The following is a 24,105-nucleotide window of genomic DNA, read 5'->3' on the forward strand; positions in this document are numbered from 1 at the left end:
GGAAATTTGCACTTTTTAGTGCAATTTAAAAAATGTGACACATTAAATATATTTCTACAGCACTTTCAATCTTATTTTTCCCTGAAACAAACAAGGTCAAAATCAAACAGAAGCAAGGATAAGGAGTGGATAGCTCTTGGGACAAGTATCTTGTGCTAGGAAGAGAGAGCTCAACATAACCCTGAGAACAAGCAGAACAAGGGAAAAACTGAAACTTCCTGGCAGATTAAAACTGTGTGCTGGACCGAGACTCGAACTCGGGACCTTTGCCTTTTGCGGGCAAGTGCTCTACCGACTGAGCTACCCAAGCACGACTCATGCCCCCTCCTCACAGCTTTACTTCTGCCAGTACCTCGTCCCCTACCTTCTGAACTTTACAGAAGCTCTCCTGCAAACCTTGCAGAACTAGCACTCCTGAAAGAAAGGATATTGCGGAGACATGGCTTAGCCACAGCCTGGGGGATGTTTCCAGAATGAGATTTCCACTCTGCAGTGGAGTGTGCGCTAATATGAAACTTCCTGGCAGATTAAAACTGTGTGCCGGACCCGAGTTCGAGTCTCGGTCCGGCATACAGTTTTAATCTGCCAGGAAGTTTCATATTAGCGCACACTCCGCTGCAGAGTGGAAATGTCATTCTGGAAACTTCCCCCAGGCTGTGACTAAGCCATGTCTCCGCAATATCCTTTCTTTCAGGAGTGCTAGTTCTGCAAGGTTCGCAGGAGAGCTTCTGTAAAGTTTGGAAGGTAGGAGAAAAGGTACTGGCAGAAGTAAAGCTGTGAGGACGGGGCGTGAGTCGTGCTTGGGTAGCCCAGTCGGTAGAGCACTTGCCCGCGAAAGGTAAAGCTCCCGAGTTCAAGTCTCGGTCCGGCACACAGTTTTAATCTGCCAGGAAGTTTCATATCAGCGCACACTCCGCTGCAGAGTGGAAATCTCATTCTGGAAGGGAAAAACTCTTTAGAATGACGTAAAAAAAAAAAACTTAGTAATCAAAATGAAACTGAACGCCCCCCCCCCCCCCTCCCCCAACCTGAATGTAGCTCAGGTAGAAATAGTGACACCATAGTCTAACATAACAGTCACAACACTTCGCCTTGATTTTGCTGCCTACTGCACCAGCAGCGCGCCAAGTGGCCAGTAATTAAACTGTTGAGTTCAGCCTGAGAGGTATATACCATCATGTTAGTAAACTGTATTGTCAGGATATTCGCTTGCAAACTACATGTACATTGATGATTAATGTTTTGTTTTAGGAGCAGAAAACTGATAGTGAACAGCAGACGAGAACATCTTATGAAAAAAAGACCCTGTTTTCCTTTACAATAATACTTAGTTTTGTCCGCTACACATCAAACAAAACCAGATCATAAACACAGACAATAATAAACTCATGTGGAATGCAGTTAACCACATTGCTTGGCATTCCAGATAAGCCATCCCAACTGACACTGAAGAGGAAACTGCCACAAAGGTTCTACAATCCGTCTACAACTGTAACACACTCCCATGGCACAGAAACATCCATTCAACTCTCCATATATCAGTGCCAGATTCATCTGAATCATCAACACAGACATGCTTTGCCGATAAAGTGGTAAAATTAAGTGCAGTCATTAGTGTCTAGAAAAAGCATGTGGAGTATCAGAACATGCAGATCGCTAGACTTTGTGCAAAACTGTTACATGACAAGGAAAGTGCCTACCTTTTTAAGTATAGATAGCAACAGAAACTGTATCGGAAGGATCAAGTGAAGAGGAATAAACCAATTTTGAAGACTATAGGATCCCGATATTTTAAAAAAGAGCCCCTGACTTCTTGTTAAGCCAGATTAGTATGCCACCTGCAATATGGAAAGACAAAAATAATCTGTTTGCTCTAAATTTATTATATTACAGCCCAAAGGCATACAGGTTTTGTCAAAATGTTTCATGTTTCCATCAGTGCATACATTACAGAGGTATGTGGAAGGCATACAAATAACATGTGGGATAAGTGACAATATGTTCCACCTTTTAAAGCAAAAGGTACAGCAGTTCTCCAAAACTGATTAACTAGTGCATGTGTCATTGGATGAAAAGTCTCTAATGGCAAAATTTAACATATGACAGCACTTGTGACAGTGTTATTGGATTAGAGAACTTGGTGTTTACACTCACTGTATATTTGTCCCACTTAGAATAATATACAGATGAAGGTCGTACTTGCGGCAGCAGGCGACAATGACTGAAACACAGCAGGCCAACGGAACGACAAATGGGGCATCAATCCCTTTTGCATGTAGAGGTACACGTCTGTGAATCTATGTGTTTATATTCTGTTGATATCAACGTGGCAAGCTGCAGTTCTATCCAACGTCAAAAGTGCTTCTTCACGAATGTGTTGTAACATGCCACTGGTTTCACGATTTTACTCGCTACTTGCACTTATTTTACAATCATTTTTAGCAACATCTATGTCTGCTGATATTACACAAAGTCTTGGAGGCACAAAAAATTCAAATATTTTGTAAAAAATGTACGAAAGGGATGCAAAACAAATTTTATGTTTACAACACTTCTGAAGTTCCCCTTTCTTGCCGCTTCGAGCGCTACTGTTGCTCCAGCTGTCAAACTGTAACAACTTCTACAGCAGTGAGTGTCGCAACTGTTATGTTAGACTGTGGTGACACTTTCAAATCACTGGTCACCAAACTCAATGATTACTTTCTCACAGGACTACAAGCACTGTACCTAGTAATAAACAAGTAAATATAGATGCATTAGATTTACTTGTGCAGTCACTGCATGCACTGTCAACAGACAATAGTTACAAAGTACAACAAGGAGATTACAGAATCTATCAGGTTGCTAAACAGTAGTAATCCTGTTGGCTATGATGGTGTTCCTGGCAGAATATTGAAATCTTGTGCTAACTTTATAGAATTACCCTTAAACTATATTTTTAGTCAATCAATAACTCAGGGCATATTTACTGACAGACCTACATATGCTGTAGTAACACCAATCTACAAACTAGAAACAAGCAAACCACTTCTAATTACAGATCTATACCACTCTTTCCAATATTTTCAAAAGCATTGGAGAAAGTGGTGTATGATGGATTAATGACTCATTTCACTGAGTAGAACTTGTTAAGCTCCTCTCAGATTGGCTTTCATATAGGATTCTCTGCACAGAAAGGAATCCAAGATCTCACAGATGAAGTGCTAGCTGGGCTAAACAAGAAAGAATATTTTGTTGATATATTCTGTTTCGTTGCCAAAGCCTCTGAATGTGTGGATTACAAAATTCTACTTAGGACACTAAAGTATTATGGGATTAATGGCATCACTCTTGCAAGGATGCAATCCTACCTCCATAACAGAAAGCAGGAGGTCCCATTAACAGACTGTATTTCAGGCACGAATATGTGATCAGACGGGAAGGGGGGTTGGGGTTGGAGTTGGGTGGGGGGGAGAACATAAGATGTGGACTGCTATGGAGATTCGTATGGAGTTTACACTTCTTTCTACCTATATAAATAATCTTCCAATGTCTTTAAAGGAAAGTTCAAAAACTGTAATGTTTGCTGATGACACAATGATTTTACTGAAGGGTCCAAACTCAACATCAGCAGAGACAGCTCAGAATACAGATGCATAGACCTACAAGTGGTTCAGAGCTTACACTTTAAGCCTTAATTTCACAAAGACTAATATTATGCAATTTCAAACAAAAAATAATGACTTTTTAGCACCAGAAGTAGATATTAATTGTCATACATCACACAGTAAAGTGATAGTTTATTATTAATATAATACATACACAGATTATGTTTCTATGATGTCTTTGTCTTACGTTAATGTATACTTTGACTTATTCCACATTACTGAAAGTTATCCTTCTTGATGGGATCAGTGGAACACACGAATGAATGAATGAATGAATGAGTCTAACACTGACACCACAAAGAGAGGAAGAGAGAGTGAGTTAAGGCAATACAAGTTGGAAGGGGGACATAACATTAATGCTTAATTTTACCTTACACCTTAGGAAATACGCAGACCATCATCATATTAAAAGCAAGTCACAAAAACTACAACCACATTCAGTACACACACAACACACACACACACACACACACACATGCACATGGACCAAATTAGCAACATGTTCTCATTTAATATGAGAAAATATCTATTTGTATATACTATATTCAAACCAAAATATTTTCCATGGGGAGATACACTCTTCTGTGCATTTTTCTTGTGGAACACATACCTAAATTTGACTTCAATTTATACTTAAATAAAAAAAACCTATACTACTACTCCAATATGATATTACCTTTGGTGGTGGTGACAGCAAGTTCCACTTATCATTGCCTTCATTATCATCATTGTATACCTCTTGTAAACAGGTAACATAGTCTTCATTTGAGGTACATGGCGGTTCTTCATTATTGTCAACCTGTGAATTTCAAATACTACATCAACAGTGCGATAATATATATGAGGAAAGACGTAGATAAACTAACAGAAGTGCAACGGGAGGGGAGGCAAGGGGTGGGGTGGGGTGGGGTGGTATCTTTAACTCGACTCTAATCTTAGCACCTTTCGTCTGTTAGATTTTACTCCTCCGATGTTGAACCAGTATAACGACAATGTTTGTTGGAATATGATATAGAAGATATGAATCTTGGGGAATTCATATCTGCTATCTCACTTCATATCTTCTATTTCATACAGCAAATAACATTTTCATTATATTGTTCAACATTAATTTGAGAATTATCCCTCTCTTAGAAAAGAGCATTACATAAGCCATTATCTCAAGAAGCAAGATATATTAAGTGATTCTTCAGTTTCTCCCGGTGTATTTGTTGCTCGAACAGTCCACAGGTATACTGACAGTTCACAGTGTCTAACTGGCACAATATTTCGACAATCAGACATGTTGCCATCGTCAGGTGTGCTGACGAACAGTTCGTCAGTGCACCAGACGATGGCGACATGTCTGATTGCCGAAATATTGTGCCCGTTGCACACTATGAACTGGCAGCATACCCATGGACTGTTCGAGCAAGATATATTAATGTTAGCTTGAAAAGTCGAACATCAGAAACTCCAGATTGGAATATCAATGGTATAATGAAAGATTGCTACTCACTATAATGATGACACATTGGGTTGCAGACAGGCAGAACAAGAAAATTGTTATGATTTAGCTTTCAGCCAAAGTCTTCTTCAGAAAATAAAACACATGCATATGCATATGCATATGAACGCACACACACACACACACACACACACACACACACACACACACATTCATTTAGACATGCAAGCATACCTCAAGCACATCTCTGGCAGTTAGGAACAGTATTTTTTTGTGCTTGTCTGCAACTCAACGTGTCATCTTTATGGTGAGTAGCAACAATCTATCCTCTTCCATATATTTCTGGCTTGAAAAAATCATCTACTAGAGTTACAGTTCAATATCTGTCAGTCTCTTACCTTCACATCAAAGACACTGTCGGCAAACAATTCAGAAATCCTGTGTGCCACACACCTACTTATATTTTAACCTAGACAAATAACAGTGAAGTATCCTTTTAAACAATAACGTAATATGCAAAAACCTCCTTCTAAACAACATCAGACATACATCATTTTCTGTGATATGTCAGGCATCTGAGGATTACACCAGAGTTGAATAAAATAATAGGAATGCAAACCAAATATTCTGGTGCATGGATACCTCTGGTTTCAAAGATTGCCCAAATCCTCCTTTGGTAATTTCAGGAGTACTGAAGAAGTATGATAGGACTATTACTATTTACAATATATGTAAATGATCTAGTGGATAAAATTGGCAGCTTCACATGGCTATCCAGACAATGCAGTTGTTTCTACGAAGATAGCAGTGCCATAATGCTGTTATCAAATTACACGTAGACAAGCAGTAGGTAGGATGATGGTATGGGCACATGACGGCAAGGTCTTCAGCACACCCACGAATATACCTTGAGATGAGTGTCGGGAAAATACACTAAACAGGAGTATAAAACAGCGTGTAAATGAAAAGTAATAAAATATGGAAAGCCATGTGTACCTACAAGGTAGCATGAAACTAAGTATCATGCTAATATTAAAATATCAACTAAACATGAAAAAATTGTTGGGAGGAGTTAAATCGATGTAGCAGATGGATGTGACTGGCAGACTGCTGGATTAAAAAAATAAATAAAAAATAAAAAAAGAGGATGAGCCAGCCATTCTGCAACATACTAAAGCCTCCAGTCTAAAAGCTTAGGCCAGAATCCAGACACATTACAGAACTTTAAAACTTGAGTCACACTCGTCTCATCATCAGCTAAAATAGAGGGCAGATCCCCATCGATATTATCTTCTGCCCTTGCATCACGGTATACAAAGCACTCTGTAAAAACTGGCATACAGATATTTGTACACCACAAGCACCAGGTCATATATCAGCTGGGCAAATTTCTCAGCTGGGTACAGGTTCTGTAGAGATTGTAAGGCACTAAGGGAACGGGGCAGATGAGAAACTGTTTGCCCTGAATATGATGCATCTGTTCCAGTGCCTTAAGGATCATGTGGAGCTCCACTGAAAAAACAGTATACTCATCAAAACGGCAAATCCTGGTAACATGGTTGGGGAACACTAATAAGCAGCCAAGGGAATTCCCTTGTTTGGAACCATCAGTGTAAACTACTGTGAAACTGTGATACATATCTAAAATGTTAAAAAACAAAGATTGAAATGTAAAATCTGGTGTACTATCTTTCTCAAATTGATCAAGTCTAAAATAAGTCTGGGCCTCTCAAGGAGCCAAGGTGGAAATCTGCTCCAACCTCGATGTAAAACATTAACACTGGCCACACCCATCTCTAAAAGGCAATCCTCTGTGCGCATCCCATAGGGCCTTGTTGCTCATTCCCGATTACAAAAAAAACTTTCCATTCGAGGCTGAGCAACGGTATGGTATGCAGGTGTGTATGGCATGGAGTGTGTTTTATATGCGTGGTGCACCATTGGTAGCTCTCGCCTGATGTGAAGTGGTGGTTCACCAGCCTCCACACAGAGGCTTGGTATGGGGTTCATTTTTAACGCCTCAGTGGCCAACCAAATCCCTTCATGGTGCACCGCGTCCAGGATCTATAAATAAGAGGGCCTCGCAGACCCACGCACCGTGCTCCCATAGTCTAGCCAAGAGTGCACAAAGGCTTTATAAAATCAGAGCAGACAAGTCCTGTCTGCCCCCTATGTACTGTGGCTAACATATTTTAAAATACTTAGGGCCTTAATATGGGCAAACATGTGAGTTTACAATTTGAGGCCTAGAAACATCACCATGTTTTTAAAATTAAGGAAAGTGTCCCTTATCCTCAACTCCGGAAAGTTTAAAATGGAAAAAGAATACACAAAGACCTCTCCATTGAAAACTTACAACCACTCTTCCATGAACATTCATCCAAACGTCGAAGAGTTAGCTGGAACTGACTCATTGTCGCTGCAAGGCTTGAAGATGAGCAAAACACAGATAAGTCATCCACAAACAAAGAACACTGGACAGAACTTTTCACTACTGATGTAATGTTAGTAATAGCTATGGCAAAGACAGTCACACTTAAAACATTACTTTGACGGACACCGTTCTCCTGCTCAAAGCAATCAAGCAGAATGTCACCAACTCTGTATCGAAAATACCATGGCGAGAGAAAGGACTGAATAAAAATGAGAAGACAGCCACGAAACTCCAATTTGTGAAGCTGCTCAAAGATAAAATGTCTCCAAGTAGTATCACAAGCCTTCTCAATGTCAAAAAATATACCCAGAAGATGATGCCAGTGCAGGAAATCCTGCTGGATAACTGCCTCCAGGAGTGGCAGGTTATCAAAAATGGAGCGATACCTCCTAAACCCAAACTGAAAGCGACTAAGGAGTTGCCTGGTTTCTAAGATCCAGACAAAGCAGCGGACGGCCTTCTGCTACAAGATCTTTCCCATGCAGATAGTGACGGCAACACTGTGATAACTACTTGGGCACGTGTGGTCTTTCCTAGGTTTTAAAAGAGGAATTAAAATTTCCTCACACCATGAGTCAGAAAAGTGACCGAACACTGAAATTGCAGTGGGAAGTGCGTGGAGGATCTCTCTATTTTGCCTTGTGAGGTGCCGCAGGTTACTGTAATGGACTGTCATGACCAGGGGATGTGTTACGAGCCATAGACAATGCAGAATCCAGCTCCCACATGGAAAATGGGCAGTGGTAATCTTCATCAATGGTGGAGCAGAACTCCAAAGTGGCTCTCTCAGCAACTGCTCTGTGGTGTTGGAAGTCTGGATCCTGACCGGCAGTTGCAGTAACTGTGGAAAAATAGGCTGCCATACTCTGAGCAGTGTCTTGCAGTCTGGTTTGGAGAGTGCCATTCCCCATTACAGAAGCCATGAGACACCTCCCTTCTCTTCCAGAAATTCTCCTGATGGTCTCCCATAAAGTGTAACTCTTCGTGGAATGATTTATGGTGTCCAGGAACTGTTGCTGCGACCTCTTCTGGCTCTTGCGAATAGTCTTCTGACATTTTTCCCATGCCATCTGAAAGGCTACAAGATTCTCTGCAATTGGCTAGATTGAACCTACACAGAGCCATATGCCCAATCCTCACTGCAGGGCAGCTCCACCAAGGAAGAGGCTGCCTCTTCGGTTGTCTCATCGACTGTGGAATGGATGCTTCAGCAGCGCGGTGGATCATTTTGGTAATATAATCCACCTATACCTCTACAATGACATGATGTTCAAACTGGGCTAGCTGATTGTACAGTCTCCAGTCTGCTCTACTGAGCACCCATCAAGGTGGTTTCCTTTCAGGCTCCACTCCATCTGGTAGGTGAATCCACATTGGGAAGTGATCATTTCCATGCAATTCATCGACCACTTCCCATTTATCACATTTATCAATGTGAGCAAGGGCTTGAGAACAAAACAAAATATTGATGGCAGAGAACAACCCAGTTGCAGTGCAGAAGTTCCTGTATTTAGCAAATAGGCACATGATGATATGAGAAGCCTCTCAATTACTCTATCCCGGGGGCAAGTAGTTGCAGAGCCGCAAAGCACATTGCGTGCACTAAAATCACCACAGAGGATGAGGGGGTGGGGGAGCTGTGTAAGGGGGTTGAGAGCCTCTTCGTCCAGCGCATCAAATGGGGACAGGTAATGGGAACATATTGCCAATGAATGACATACAAGCACTGATATGGCAACTTCTTGTAAATTTATCATAAGGAAGAGAGGTGAGGAGTGGTAGTCAGTACTGACTAAAATACCTATGCCTTCTCTAGCTCTCTTCCACTCAGGTCATCCTTGTTGTGGAGTACATAGCCTCATAGCTCAGGGGTATATGGTGAAGGAAACTAATCTCTTGGAGACACAGATAAAGTGGTCTATCATGAGATAGTAGCCGAAGTTCCTCCACATGCATTGTGAACCCCTGCAAGTTCCACTGAAGTATAGGAGCCATCTATCACAGGGGTAGCACCATCATCCTGTCTCTCTGCTGGGGTAGGGAGACTGCAGCAGGTAGAGGGTTAATTGTGGGGTGAAATGATTGCCACCACACACATCTCATACTTATCAGCTCTGGGGAAGAGTCAGATGAAGCATTATGTAGAATCACATCGACATGGTCTGCCAGTTTATTACTAGATTTTACCTGTTGTTGTTGCTTCCCATTGGCTTTTCTCTGTTTTGCGGGCTTTGCTGGAGCTGAAGCAAATGTGGAAGGCTGCATGGACTTGTAGAACTTATTGACATCATCATAGGGGATATGCTTTGTTGTTTTTATTTTCTGTACTTTGCGTTCCTGTGGGAAGATTCTGTAGCCCTTACTCCATACAGGGTGGTTTCCAGAGCAGCTTATACATTGTGCAGGAGACGAACAACCAACTCCTTCATCAGCGATCTTACAGCAGCTGCCACACATCGCTTCTCCTTTACACGCTAGCATGGTATGCCCAAAACTTTGGCATTTAAAACAGCACATCAGGTTTGGGACATATGGCCATACGTTTAGGCAAAGAAAGCCCGGCTTGATGTGTTCTGTGAGTTTGTTGTTACTGAAGGTAAGAAAGGAGGAGATGGATTTCACCAGTTCTCCAACCGCCATTTCATAATGTTCTGAACACCAACAACTCCCTCTGGACTTGCTCCTCAATTCTTATATTTTTCTCTTGTTCTACATGATCAGGCCCAGTGGACCACATGCTGCTACAAGTTTCCTCCTTCACTGAATTCTGTCCATTGCTGCTATCTGCCATCGGTCCACATTTATTGATGCTTGGTTTAAATCTTCATGGAGGCCATCCTTCCAAAGTTTTTTGGGTCTCCCTGGAGGTCCCTTTCCTGTAGGTGTAAAATCCAGGAGCTTCTGAGGCCATCTGTGATCTTTCATCCAGGCCACATGGCCGGCCCACTGCATTCGTTTGCCTTTGACAGGTCCTGCTATGTTGGGCTGCTGGTATAGTTCCTAAAGCTCTTGGTTGTGTGTGATCCTCCATTCCCCTGTGTCTGCATCCAAAAGCAAACCGAAGATCTTCCGAAGCACTTTTCTCTCAAAAACGAGGAGCTTATGGAAGTCCTGTTTCCAGATACTCCATGTCTCACAGCCATATAGAACAAAAAGTTGGATAAATTCTCCTATAGGAATATTAACTAGATCTCTACATGACATAACACCTTTGCTGAAGTTCAGGGTGCTGTGGAGCTCTGTGTCAATGGCATATTTCCCCAGGCACTTAGCTCTCTTTAGATTAACAGCTTGTTGGGAACTGAATGTTTCAACCAATAGTGTTCCATTTCAAAACTGCTTTACAGATTTGAGAGACCCAATAATTCCTTCCAAGCCCTTCTGTTACTAAACACACATTCTGATTGCCAGCCTGTGTACTGTTACTCTTTACTACATTGTTCTGATTTACTCCCACATCTGGAGGACTGGCTACCTGGGCCCTCTTGTTAGACTGGGTGTGTTAGCTTCTAGCAACCCACCCTTCCGCTGGGAGCAGGAAGGGAAAATTTCGAAGGATCCGTCTCGGTCCCATAAACAGCTAGGGAAATACAAGTCCACCAAAACAGAGACCCGCATGCCTAGGTACGCCTTATACAACTGAGGTGTGGCAGGTTTCCCAGAGGTTGCCCGCTAGTGCCTTCCAATTTTTGTTTACATCGCACGATTCCTCCTTAGCATTATGATTTTTTCTGCTGTTAGTAGATTATGTTTTCCTCACAACAAAAAAATCAGAGAAACTGGAGCTAATATGAGTGTTTAATGACAATTACTCTTCCTATCACTATTCATGACTAGAACAGGAAAAAAAGGCGGAGGGGGGAGGGGGGGATTAATGGTATCAGAAGTACCCTCTGTCACACAATGTAAGATGGCTTGAGGAGTACAAATGTAGGCAGAGTAGGTTTAAATCATAAATGAAGTTCTCTCTCTCTCTCTCTCTCTCTCTCTCTCTCTCTCTCTCTCTCTCTCTCTCTCCCCTCCCCCGAACAGCAGAGATTCAAGGGATTTTTCATTTTTCACCATTATCTCAGTCCACACCAACTTGTTCTTTCCTAGTACAAAGTGAATCACACCCCATTTCTAAGAATTATACAATTCAGGCCTTCAGTGACTATGAGAAAAAAGGGAAGAGCAAAAAAGAAATGTAGGAAGACGGAAATGGACTGGAGAAAAGGGAGGGGAGGAAAAAGATGAAGGGCGAGATGGGGGAGAGGGAAAGGGGGGGAGGGAGGGGGTGGGGGGAGAGAGGGAGAGGGAGGGAGAGAGGGGGAGAGAGAGAGAGAGAGAGAGAGAGAGAGAGAGAGAGAGAGAGAGAGAATGCTCACATGTGGAGGGGGTCGAGAGAGGGAGGAAAATGGTGGGGAAAAGCAGCATACAATCCGAACAGAGGAGGAGTGGTGAGGGCAGAAGAGAGAAAGGGAAGGCTAAGGTGAGGCACTGGGAACAGATTAGTAGACATATCAGCCAGGGGAATTGCAAGAGTGCAGGATATGCTGGAGAGATAACTCCCATCTACATAGTTCAGAGAGTCTTGTGCTGTATTTTACCCCTCTCCCTCTTCCTACATGTCTCTTTGCTCCACCTCTTGTATTCTTTTCGTCTTGTCCAGGCACTAAGTCATCTGTCTGAAGACCTGTCTCTTTCCGGCAAACCCCTCCTTGCATTCTTCCCCACCTCCATAAGCTCCCCCAACTGCTTTCAATAATCGAGTACCAATAAACAGTCTTGCCATTGCAACAGGAATGTCCATTTGTGTGTCTGTGTAGTTGTGTGTGTGTGTGTGTGTGTGTGTGTGTGTGGTGTTTAATTCGGATGAAGGCCTTTCTGGCCAAAAGGTTACTTGTTTGATCATCTTTTTGTTGTGCCTATCTGCGACTCAACATCTCCACTATATGGTGCCACAATGTCTTTAATATTTTAAGGATGCACCACCCTTCTCTTTAATTTTGCAAAACTGATCACTATCATCAGGAATGACACACCATTAATGGATATTTTTTCAAGGAAACTTCTGCACTGCCATAAATATCTTGCTCTCTGTTTTAAAAAAAAACTTATTTGTCCTGTCAATGAATTTTCTAGGCATCAGGAGCACTTTTTGTGTGACTACTTGGAGGATTACAGGAAGCTTTATGGCCATAACAGTGCCAGTTTCATTTCAGGTTTTGAGAACACCATAAATAAGATGCTCATCTTAAGAATTGACTCTATAAATATGCTGTTAAAATAATGATTACAAGGGCAGGTGCCTTAGACAATCTAGGTCCTGAGATAACTTCACACACATAAGGAGCCTCTGATTTCCTGACACTTCATTCCAAAACCTCTGTGATTACTGTGTGAGTAGTACAAAGGTAAATAAGCAATGAGAAGGTAATCAAAAGTATTTCTGAGGAATGCTTGACAGGATAAATCTTTCACCTGATTTTCTGAAACAGTGGAAAGACAGGTAGAAACAAACCTTGGGGAAGTTTATGTTTGATTCTGGAGAAATATATGGACTCATTAGACAATAATGACATTAAAACTTATCCTAGAAGATTGACAGAAGAAGACAAATGTACTTTTATAGCATTTGTAGTTTAAAGAAAGCTTTTGACAATGTTAACTAGAACACACACCTTCAAATTCTGAAGGCAGCAGTGATGAAATGGAGGGAGCAAAAGGTTTTCTACAACGTTTACAGAAACAAGATTGCAGTTATGAGACTTGCTGGACACGAAAAGGAAGGTAGTCCCTGAGATGTGAGTGTGGTTTGTAGCCTATTCCTACTGTTATTCACTCACTCTCTCTCTCTCTCTCTCTCTCTCTCTCTCTCTCTCTACACACACACAAATCATGAGACAAAGAAAATCGAAGAGAATTTGGAAAGCAAATTAAAGTTCACGGAAAAGAAATTAAAGCTTTAAGATTTACCAATGCCAACACAATTGTTAGTGATGAGTAAGTACCTGGAAGACCATCTGAACAGAATGTATAGTGTCTTGAAATGAAGTTATAAGATGAACACTAACAAAAGTAAAATTTGGGGCTGGAGGGCAGTAAAATTAAATCTCTGTCATAATCTATTGTGTTGACACTGGGTTTCTGAGTTACTACAAGGTGGTGATTGCTTTCAGCGATTGTCCTGCAATCATGCACTAATTCAATAATTTGTCTTTTCTGCCTATTTATGCACAACATGTTGCATTTATTTATGCTAAGGGTCAACCCCGCACCAAATGCTGATTGTCCACATATCTTCCTGCACTTTACTTCAATTTTCTAGTCAGTTCTCTACATATAAGAGCACCATCCACAATTTATCATTAATCGCTGGGTTATGCTACAGTTTCCAGTGCACTGTCGGGTTCAGGAAGCATGTCTTCAATTGTTTCCAGCGAAAAATAATGGTTTGCTGTGCATTCATGAGTTGTACTATGCTTTTAAACACACCAGTTCAATTTCAGTTGCTAGTGCTCATGTATGCTCATTCATTTAAAGCATTTAAATAAAAATAAATTTATTTGTTTATTAAAAATACACCAATAATAATAATAATAATAATAATAATAATAATAATAGTAGTAGTAGTAGTAGTAGTAGTAGTAGTACTAATCCTCCGGTCCTAAAAAACTGGACTTCAGCCCAAAACTTAAGATAATCAAGTACCATGATGCATGGCAGGAAACAAACTTTTAGTCAAGGTGGTAAACAATCCACTGCTGTCAAGAACAGTACAACCCAACTATCAGAGGCCAAGTCCTCTGGCCAACTTCACCCAAACACCACAAACTGTTTCAGAACATTAAAATGTCTGTTAAGAGCAGAAAAATGCATAAACTAGAGCAAACCCTAAACGAACAAAAACTACAAGTACATACTCATTTTCATAACAAATGTGAAGCCTGGAAACAACAGACTAATGACAGACTCCCTACATACTAATCACCACACACACTAATCAATGCACACAAATCAGTCAATGTTGAAAATAAAACCAACTGCAAAAAAGGGAGAGAAATCATGGGAAACAGTAAAAGAAATAGTATCTAAAATGCCACAAAACCATGTCAAAACTCTATGTGAATTTAATGTACAGCCAGGCAAAGAGAGAAAGTACAGGAAAATAACTGGAAAATTCCTAGCACTAAAATGGGCCAACCAGAATGGACAAAGATTACTTGAATTCTGAAGGATTTTTGACCTTAAAATCACCTACACTGACCAGCCAGAACATTATGGCCACCAACCTACTATCGATATAAACCCGTCAAGGCACAGCAGCATCACCTGGTGAGGAATGACGCACACGGTGCATGTACTCGTAATGTCAGTGTGTATGCTGTCTGTCTGTACAATGGAGAAGGCACTCATTCTACCTAAGTTTGTGATGGCCCAGAGGCATTTCGGAAACTTCACAACTTGTGGAGTGTTCGAGGAGTGCAGTGGTGAATGTCTCCGACACATGGAGAAATCGAGGAGAAACCATGTCCAGACATTGTGGGGTTGGGCAGACTGGTAAAACAGGACAAGCAGCGAACTGTGGCGGAACTAACATCTGATGTTAATGCTGGGCAGAGTACAGTGTATCTGAACACACAGTGCACTGAACACTCCCAACAATGGGTCTCCACAGCTGATGACTCATGCCTGTGTCATTGTTTACACACAATATCGGCAGCTACAACTGAAATGGGCATATGATACCACCACTGGACAATGGGGCAGTAGCAGAGCACTGCATTGTCTTATGAATCCCGATATCTTCTTCATCATGCCTATGGGAGAGAGCAAATTTGTTGTCTTCCAGGAGAACAGCTCCTTGACACCTGTACTGCAGTAAGGAGACAAGCTGGCGACAGCTCCATTATGCTCTGGGGAACATTCATGTGGGCATCCATGGGTCCAGTGGCGTTCATGCATTGCACCATGACAATCAAGAATTATCGTACACTGGTTGCAGACCATGTACAACCCTTCATGGCGATCGTGTTTCCCGATGGCAGTGGCATTTTTCACCAATATAATGTGCCATGTCACAAGACCAGGAGTGTGATAGAGTGATTCAAGGAGCACAATGGTGAGTTTCAACTGATGCACTGGACCCCCAACTGGCCAGATCTGAACCTGATCAAAGAAATCTGGGATGTGATTGAACATGACGTCACAACCCATTGCCTCTCTCCATGGAATTTATAGGAATTAGGTGGGAATTTACGGGAATTGGGTGACTTTTTTGTTTGTTTGTGTGTCTGTGTGTTTTTGGGGAGGGGGGGCACTCTGTTGTATGCGCGCATGTGGTGCCAACTCCCTTCAACAACCTATCAAGGGCTCATTGCTTCCATGCCAGGGTGCAGTGCTGCTGTTTTCTGTGCCAGAGATAGACATATCGGCTATTAGGTAGGTAGTCATAATGTTCTAGCTGATCAATGCAAATCAACATCTATACTCTGCAAACCACCATGAAGTGCATGGCAGAGGACATGTCCCATTATACTAGTTACTAGGGTTTCTTCTCATTCCATTCACGTATGGAGTGTGGGAAGAATGATTCTTTGACTGCCTCTGTGGATGCTGTAATTATTCTAGTCTTAGTCTTCGGATTCCTATGTAACTATACACATGTGATTGTAGTATATTCCTAGACCCACCATTTAAAGCCAGTCTGTGAAACTTTCTAAGTAGGCTTTCTTGGGATAATTTACGTCCATCTTCAAGAGTCTGCCTGTTCAGTTCCTTCAGTATCTCTGTGACACTCTCTCACAGATCAAACATGTGATCATTCATGCTGCCCTTCTCTGTACATTTTCAGTATCCCTTGTTAGTTCTATTTGGTATGGGTCCCACACATTTGAGCAATATTCTAAAACCAGTCGTACAAGTGATTTGCAAGCAATCTCCTTTGTAGACTGATTGTACTTCCCCAGTATTCTACCAATAAATGGAAGTCTACCACCTGCTTTAACTACGACTGAGCCTATGTGATCATTAGACTTCATATCCCTACAAAGTGTTACACCCAGGTATTGGTATGACTTGGCCAATTCCAGCAGTGACTCACTGATATTATAGTCATAGGACACAGTGTTTTTTTCATTTTGTGAAATGCACAATTTAACATTTGTGAACATTTACAGCAAGCTGCCGATCTCTGCACCACACTGAAACATTATGAAGATCTGACTGAATATTTATGCAGCTTCTTTCAGATAGTACTTCATTATAGACAACTGCAACATCTGCAAAAGGCCTGATTTTATTGTTAATATTGTCTGCAAGGTCATTACTATACAACATAAACAGCAAGGGTCCCAACACACTTCTGTGGGGCACACATGAAGCTACTTCTACATCTGACAGTGACACTCCATCCAAGATAACATGCTGAGTCCTCCCTACCAAAAAGTTCTCAATCCAGTCACAAATTTCACTTCATAGCCCATACGATTGTATTTTTGATAATAAGTGTAGGTGTGGTATTGAGTCCAATGCTTTTTGGAAATCAAGAAATACTGCATCTACCTGATTGCCTCAATCCAAGGCTTTCAGCATGTCATGTGAGAAAAGTGGATGTTGGGTTTCACTTGATGGATGTCTTCAGAATCTATGCTGGTTGATATTTAGGAGGTCATTCTGTTGAAGATACCTCATTATGTTTGAGCTCAGAACATGTTTTAAGATTCTACAAGAAATTGATGAAAAGGATATTGGATGGTAGTTTTGTGGATCATTTCTACTACCCTTCTTTTAGACAGGTGTGACTTGTGACTTTTTCCATGTCAACACACTTAAAAAGAAATGATGAAAGGAGATGATGATGTGGGGATCACCATACTCACTCATTGGCGAATTCCAAATTGAACATGCAGCTATCTCCTGTCCAAACCACAGTGACATTATGAATGTTCAAGTGAGAAAGAGTGTAAACATAGGCTCAGATCAAAACATGACAAGAAGACACTGATGTGACAAAAGTTATGGGGTAACTCCCAATTTCATGTTGGCTCTCCTTTTGCCCACTGTAATGCAGCAACTTGACAGGGCATGGATTCAACATGTTGTTGGAAGTCCCCTGCAGAAATATTCTGCTATGCTGCCTCTACAGACCCACGTAATTGTGAAAGTGTTGCCAATGCAGGATTTTGTACAGGAACTGATCTCTCGATTAGGTCCCATAAATATTCAATGGGATCCATGTTGGGCAATTTGGGTAGTCAAATCATTCACTCCAATTATTCTGAATATTCTTCAAACTGGTGACATAGCACATTGTCATCTGCAAAAATTCCATCACTATTTGGGAACATGATGTCGCTGAGTGGATGAAAATGGTCCCCAAGTAGCCAAACATCCAGAGGACTCAATCCATTCCAAGTAAACACAGACCACCCCATTATGGTGCCACCCTCAGCTTTCACAGTGCCTTATTGACAACTTTGGCCCATGGCTTTGTGAGGTTTGTGTCACACTCTAACCCTACCATCAGCTCTTACCAAATGACATGGGGACTCATCTGACCAGGCCACAGTTTTCCAGTCATCTATGGTCAAATCAATATGGTCACAAGTCCAGGAGAGGCACTGCAGGCAATTTCTTACTGTTAGCAAAGGCACTCGTTTCGGATGTTTGCTGCCATAGCTCATTAATCCCAAATTTCATCATCATGTCCTAAATGATATGTTTGTCATATGTCCTATCCTAATTTTTGCAGTTATTTCATGCAGTTCTGCTTTTCTGCTAACAACTCTGTCCACCGCTGGTTGCTGAGTGGTCAGCGCGACAGAATGTCAATCCTAAGGTCCAGGGTTCAATTCCCTGCTGGGTCAGAGATTTTCTCTGCTCAGGGACTGGGTGTTGTGTTGTCCTAATCATCATCATTTTATCCCCATTGACGCACAAGTTGCTGAAGTGGCGTCAAATTGAAAGACTTCCACCCAGCGAACGGTCTACCTGACGGGAGCCCCAGTCACACGACACGACTGACAACTCTACTCAAATGCCACTGTTCTTGGTCATTAAGTGGAGGCCGCTGGTCACAGCGTAGTCTGTGGTGAGAAGTACTGCCTAAAATTTGGTATTCTCGGCACACTCTTGACACTGTAGATATCAGAATATTGAATTCCCTAATGATTTCTGAAATGGAATGTCTGATGTGATCAGCTACAACTACCATTCCGCATTCAAATTGTGTTAATTCCCATCGTGCGGCCATAATCATGTTGGAAATCTTTTCACATGAATCATTTGGGTACAAATGACAGCTCCACCAACACACTCCCCTTTTGTAACTGGAGTATGTGATACTACCACCACCTGTATATGTGCATATCTCTATCTCATGACTTTTGTCACCTCAGTGTAAAACTATGTTTAAAACCTCAGGGGTTCACAACAAGAAAGACACAAATGCCCAAATTTGACACTAATAGAGTACAATCAACTCTCACAGTAAAACTAGATAAAAAGCAGTCAAACAATTGGCAGCAACTCAAAAGCAAACTGACTGAAACAGCACAAAAAAAAAGCACCTTTGGTGGACCGAGGAATGTGAGAATGCATTTCAGTCCAGACAGGATGTATACAGTAACTGCAACAACCATATGGCAAAAGATAACTCCAAAACTTTTGTGACAGTCAAGAAGCCAAATTAATCAGAAAGGACAAAAGAATTTTGAAACGAATCAAGTACTTGAAAGCAAGAAAAATTTAGAAAGAAACAAATCATGAAATTTCTGTAGGAACTTTGAAACTAACAAGCAAATGGTCCAATTTGATACGATGAAACATGCTCTAAAAAGTTTTTTAAACATGAAGAAATACTCTGTCAAAATTTTAGCTTCTAATACAAACTGCAAGTAGTTTTTTATGTTGAAAACTGCAAAATTCATTGCTCCCAAGATGGCTAGAGAATTGTACACCCCTACCAGAGCTGTAGCGGACTGTGCATGCGCAACATGGCAGGCGCATGTCCCTGGTTCGGTAAACAGATAACATGACTTGGTGCAATCATAATTTGCACAGAGAAATTCTGTTTTTGTCGATAGTTTTCCTGAAACTTTCTGCAGTTACTGCTCACTCAAATTTCCAAGTAATTTGCAATCCAAAATGATTACCAGTTGCTCTTGCAGTAGCATAAGTGTTAACAATGAGAGTTAAAACTGAATTATTATTCATTGTGTTTAACATTTAATGTTAAGGAGTTGGCAAACCTGCTTCATAAAATCTGATTGTGAATTGCATAAATGGACGAAAGACTTAAATGAAGTAATATATAGGTACCAACATAAAACTTGCAAGACTGTGAACAAGAACTATCCTGAAGATTTATTGTACAGGGGAGCCACAGAGTCCTATTACTCCCCATTGATGACCAACATAAAACCCCTAAACTTAGATAAATAATATGAACAACTGTCCTTTACAGGAGCTTTCTTGAGATATGAACAACATAGAGCTCCTTGTGAGAGGCACTGCCCTATTACCGATGGAGATCTACGACATTAGGATCCTCCAAACAGCAATGGAGGTGAACATTGCTGATTTCAAGTTGTCTTGAACCTGTCTGAGCAAACTCAAGGGATCAAAAAGTACAGAGAGTCGCAAAGGAACCTGTCTGAGCAAACTCAAGGAATCCAAAAGTACAGAGAGTCGCAAAACAATGATGTTCATTTCAAGTGAAAGTGTAGAGGAGATGCCATTAATTCGTAGCTAATGTGAAGAAAAGCTTGCTCTTATCCCCACATCCGCTGTGTCTAACACTGATCAGTCAGGATTCATGAAAGAACTGTGAGCAAACCCCATTTTATAATTACGTGATGAAAAAAGACAGTACGTTGTGCAACCAATTAATTCTATGACACATTCAAATACAACAGAGACAGTGATAAGTAAGAGTGGATTATTTTTTCTGCGGCTTTACATCTGGCTTCAAGGACCTCAACACACATTAGAGCTCTTCAATGGCTAGAATCTTATAACTGAACTATCAAAATCTGAAAAAAAAAAACAGGAAAGAATAGCTTTTAACATTTCATTCAAAATGATTTCTAACCTGCTGCAGAAATTAATTCATTGCTTTTGTTGGACTCTTGGTTTGCACATAAAGATTCCTCTGTCTTTCAGGAGGATGAAGAAAAGACTGTTGATATAATTCAGATTCCACCCAAACAACCAGTCCAACTCTTGATAAAGATTTTTTGCAACAGTGGACAATATTTTTAAGGAAATTGCCTGATGACATAATTTCCGATAGCTTTGTGCCATTTGAAGTTTATCAGGTGAATGGCATTCTTAAATTGCAGTAATTTGTGCATGTAGTTTGATCCGGCATGTTTTACAATTTGCTTTAAGGTTGACCAAAATACAGCACAATAAGCAGAGCAATGGCCAGGGCCATTTCTTATTCCTCCAACATTCTGCCTAGATAAAACTAGTAATTACTGTGAAGTGCCTGAAAGAGTTAATTTTTCTTTCACCAGATGTGCATGGTGTAAGGAAAAATGGTTTACATCATTTAAATGACACTTCACTTTATTGTGATGACTATGGGGAATAAACAAATAACTCATTGCTACTAAAATGGACATTATTCAAAAATTATCATAACAATTGTCCTACAAGGACTGTTACAAAATGACGTATGTGTAAGAAATATTTCATTTCGATAAATTAAAGTCACGACTGATGGAAGTCGTCCATAATGTAACATCAGCCACAGTCTTAATTTATTTTCCTCCGCATGTCACCTTTGTAAGAATCACACATACAACAGTTTAGCTGTCGATATGAAGTGCCTCTTATTCAAACCATTAATGATACATGACATTTTTTTTTGTATGGTTTAGGTGCTTCAAATTTGTGTACGTGACTCTGCACATTTTCACTATGTAGTGCTACGCTCTCGTCACAGCCAGTCACACACTAGACAGGAAGGGCTGTGCAAACCACAGGAGTATGCTATTCTCAGTGGAACGAAAATGAGTAACTTCAACTATTTTAAAAAAATACTTACAGCACAGCTTAGCAGCCAAAATTTTGATAGTGCATTTCTTTCATTGTATTCTTCCTGAAAAAAAATTCAGGGTTGCTTTTACCATACTGGGTTGTACCGTTGCCTTGTAAGCTTGTAGGATATCAACCACAAAGTCTGTGTTTCAAGAAAAAAAAAAAAAAAAAAAAAATGGAGAGTTAATTCTAAACAATTAACAAAACCACAGTGGCTGCTTGAAAGAAACTAGAGAAAAATTTGGTCTCCAAATATCTTTTGAGAAGTGAGTATCCAATCTGCAACAAAGAAGCACCAAAATTCTTCGAGGTGAAATACGGCAAAATGAAACGAGTTCCATAGTATATCGGCAAAACCATTCAGGAAAATGGAATGGAAACAAAATCAAATGAAATTAGAAGCCATAGATGAAAACGGCACACGCCAAAACTAATACATAATAACACAATAATTAAACCAAAATGCTCCTATGAATGAGAAATACTTGTTTTCTACAGGAAAACAAACACTGAAAAGAGTGAGGGGGGGGGGGGGGGGGGGAGAAGAAGAAGGAGGAGAGGGAGAGGGAGAGGGAGAGGGAGAGGGAGAGGGAGAGGGAGAGAGAGAGGGAGGGAGAGAGAGAGAGAGAGAGAGAGAGAGAGAGAGAGAGAGAAATTCTAGGCCCAAAGCTTTTAGACAAATAATCCCAACTCAGAAGCAATCAGGAAATCAAACAATACATAAATATCCATAGTGACATTAGGAAATGTAGGTTAGGATTCTACAGACACATTAAAAGAGTAAACCCAGATGGACTTACAAAAACAAATAGTCTAGTTTTTTTTGACAATAGGAGCAAAGCCATGAAATTGTTTGCACAACCTAACCATGGGGGCAAACAGATCTGAAAACTCAGAATACAAGAAATGCAATTCATCATAAGGTTTTTGGTCTGGCTCTAGATGCATTGCATCCCCAATCGAGAAACCAAAAGTAGCAAAGGCTTCTGAGCCAAACAAATTTCTAGTACTCGCATTGTTAGCCATCAGGTAGGCAATGGAATGGACAACTGACTTGAATGGGTCTGTGAAATCAATACCAGTCTGAAGTTGGTGGTAATTCTCTTCAGGTCAAAAATTAATAAATGGCAAATTTATCAGGAAGAAAAACCAAAAGAGAAGATGAATAACAGGGCCTGAAGCAGAAAAGAAAACCCACAGGAAGAGAATGAAAGAAATATGAGCACAGAGGGAGGCAAAAGCCCACCTCAAAGTACTTTCTGTAGTCTAATGGGCTTATTTGCAAGCAGCAGTAGTATAACATGAAAAATCATGATTGTATCACAGCTGTGTATGAGTTTAACATGTTTGTGGTATGCCTTTAAGCTGCTTTGCCATGTGGTGAAGCGGAGGGTCAGTGGCTCACAGTGCATCTACATATGATACCTACGGTGTATTCTAGTGAACATGTTACAATTTGTAGAAATTTTTCACATCATAGTGACCCAACAGGATTCAGGCCAAATTTGTTTCATTTTTTAAAACTGCTGTATTAATTAGTGCAGAAAAAAAACTACTTACTACTAATGTTCTGACAAAGTGATGACTATGGGGCAGCCTTTGGAAATGTAATAGTCCTAGCAGCCGACACAACCTTAAAATGAAGTATACATATTTGCACCAAGTCTGTACCGCAGCTAACTTTAATTTCATAACCATGTACTTGCATTTTAAGTGTAGTATTTTAAATATTTTCCTTACTTTCTACTTCACGAAAGTGTTAATGTTTCCAACACATTTTTGAAAACTACTAGCTTGGAAGTGGGCTCTTAAGTAGCAGTTTCTGTACAAACTTCTCTGCTGTGATTTATAGTTTGTACAGAAGCACTTTAGGATTGACAGCTACAACAGCAGTAGTGGAATGAGTCTCTCACAGGAGGTATGGCACACACTTTGCCATTCCCACAAGACCTGTATCCACAGAAAGCACTCACAATTGCCAACTCCCCTCCCCACCACCACAATTTCTGATTGCACTAGAATTTAATTTCAGGAAGCTTGCTATCTTCTGTGAGCATTCAGTGGACTCTGTGATTTAGTTAATTGTTGTTTTTACAACCGTCATAAGCACATTTGTTAATAGTTATGAGGATAAAAGTTTGATTTAATTTTCTTGGTCAAGGTATTGTTGTAAATGCCGCCTGAGAAAAACGTCGCTTGAGAAAAATGGTTAGTGTTAAGTGCCTACTTCAAGACAGAAAAACTTATTGGTGGGGTACTGTTCTTCAATAATAAGGTAATCAATATAACTGCTCTTGTTTTTAATATAATTATACAAAAATGCTGTTGTGAAGGCTGGCAAGGAAATATTCAAGAAAGACAATGAAACTTGAAAAGCATCAAAGCTTGAAACTCTGGAGAAAAAACATTTATTATTACTACTACATTTATTATTATTACTAATACAGATTCAGTTACTGTCATGTCTATGATTATCGCTGCATCATGGAACACCCAACATTCAGCATATTATTGGTCACCTTCAAGGAATCTTGTCTTTTTCAAAGCTT

The 24,105-nt window shown here is 40.5% G+C and overlaps 1 protein-coding gene across 1 annotated transcript in view; it reads right to left on the reverse strand.

The window, feature by feature from the left end:
* The window catches only part of LOC124606745 (condensin complex subunit 2), a 195,570-nt gene that overhangs the window by 31,257 nt on the left and 140,208 nt on the right, over positions 1 to 24,105 (reverse strand). Inside the window, exon 10 of the mRNA XM_047138782.1 lies at positions 4,324 to 4,446. Coding sequence (XP_046994738.1) covers positions 4,324 to 4,446 — 123 coding nt within the window. The remainder of the gene's footprint in view (positions 1 to 4,323; positions 4,447 to 24,105) is intronic.

The sequence above is a fragment of the Schistocerca americana genome, chromosome 3 (assembly GCF_021461395.2).
Source record: "Schistocerca americana isolate TAMUIC-IGC-003095 chromosome 3, iqSchAmer2.1, whole genome shotgun sequence".
NCBI lineage: Eukaryota > Metazoa > Arthropoda > Insecta > Orthoptera > Acrididae > Schistocerca > Schistocerca americana.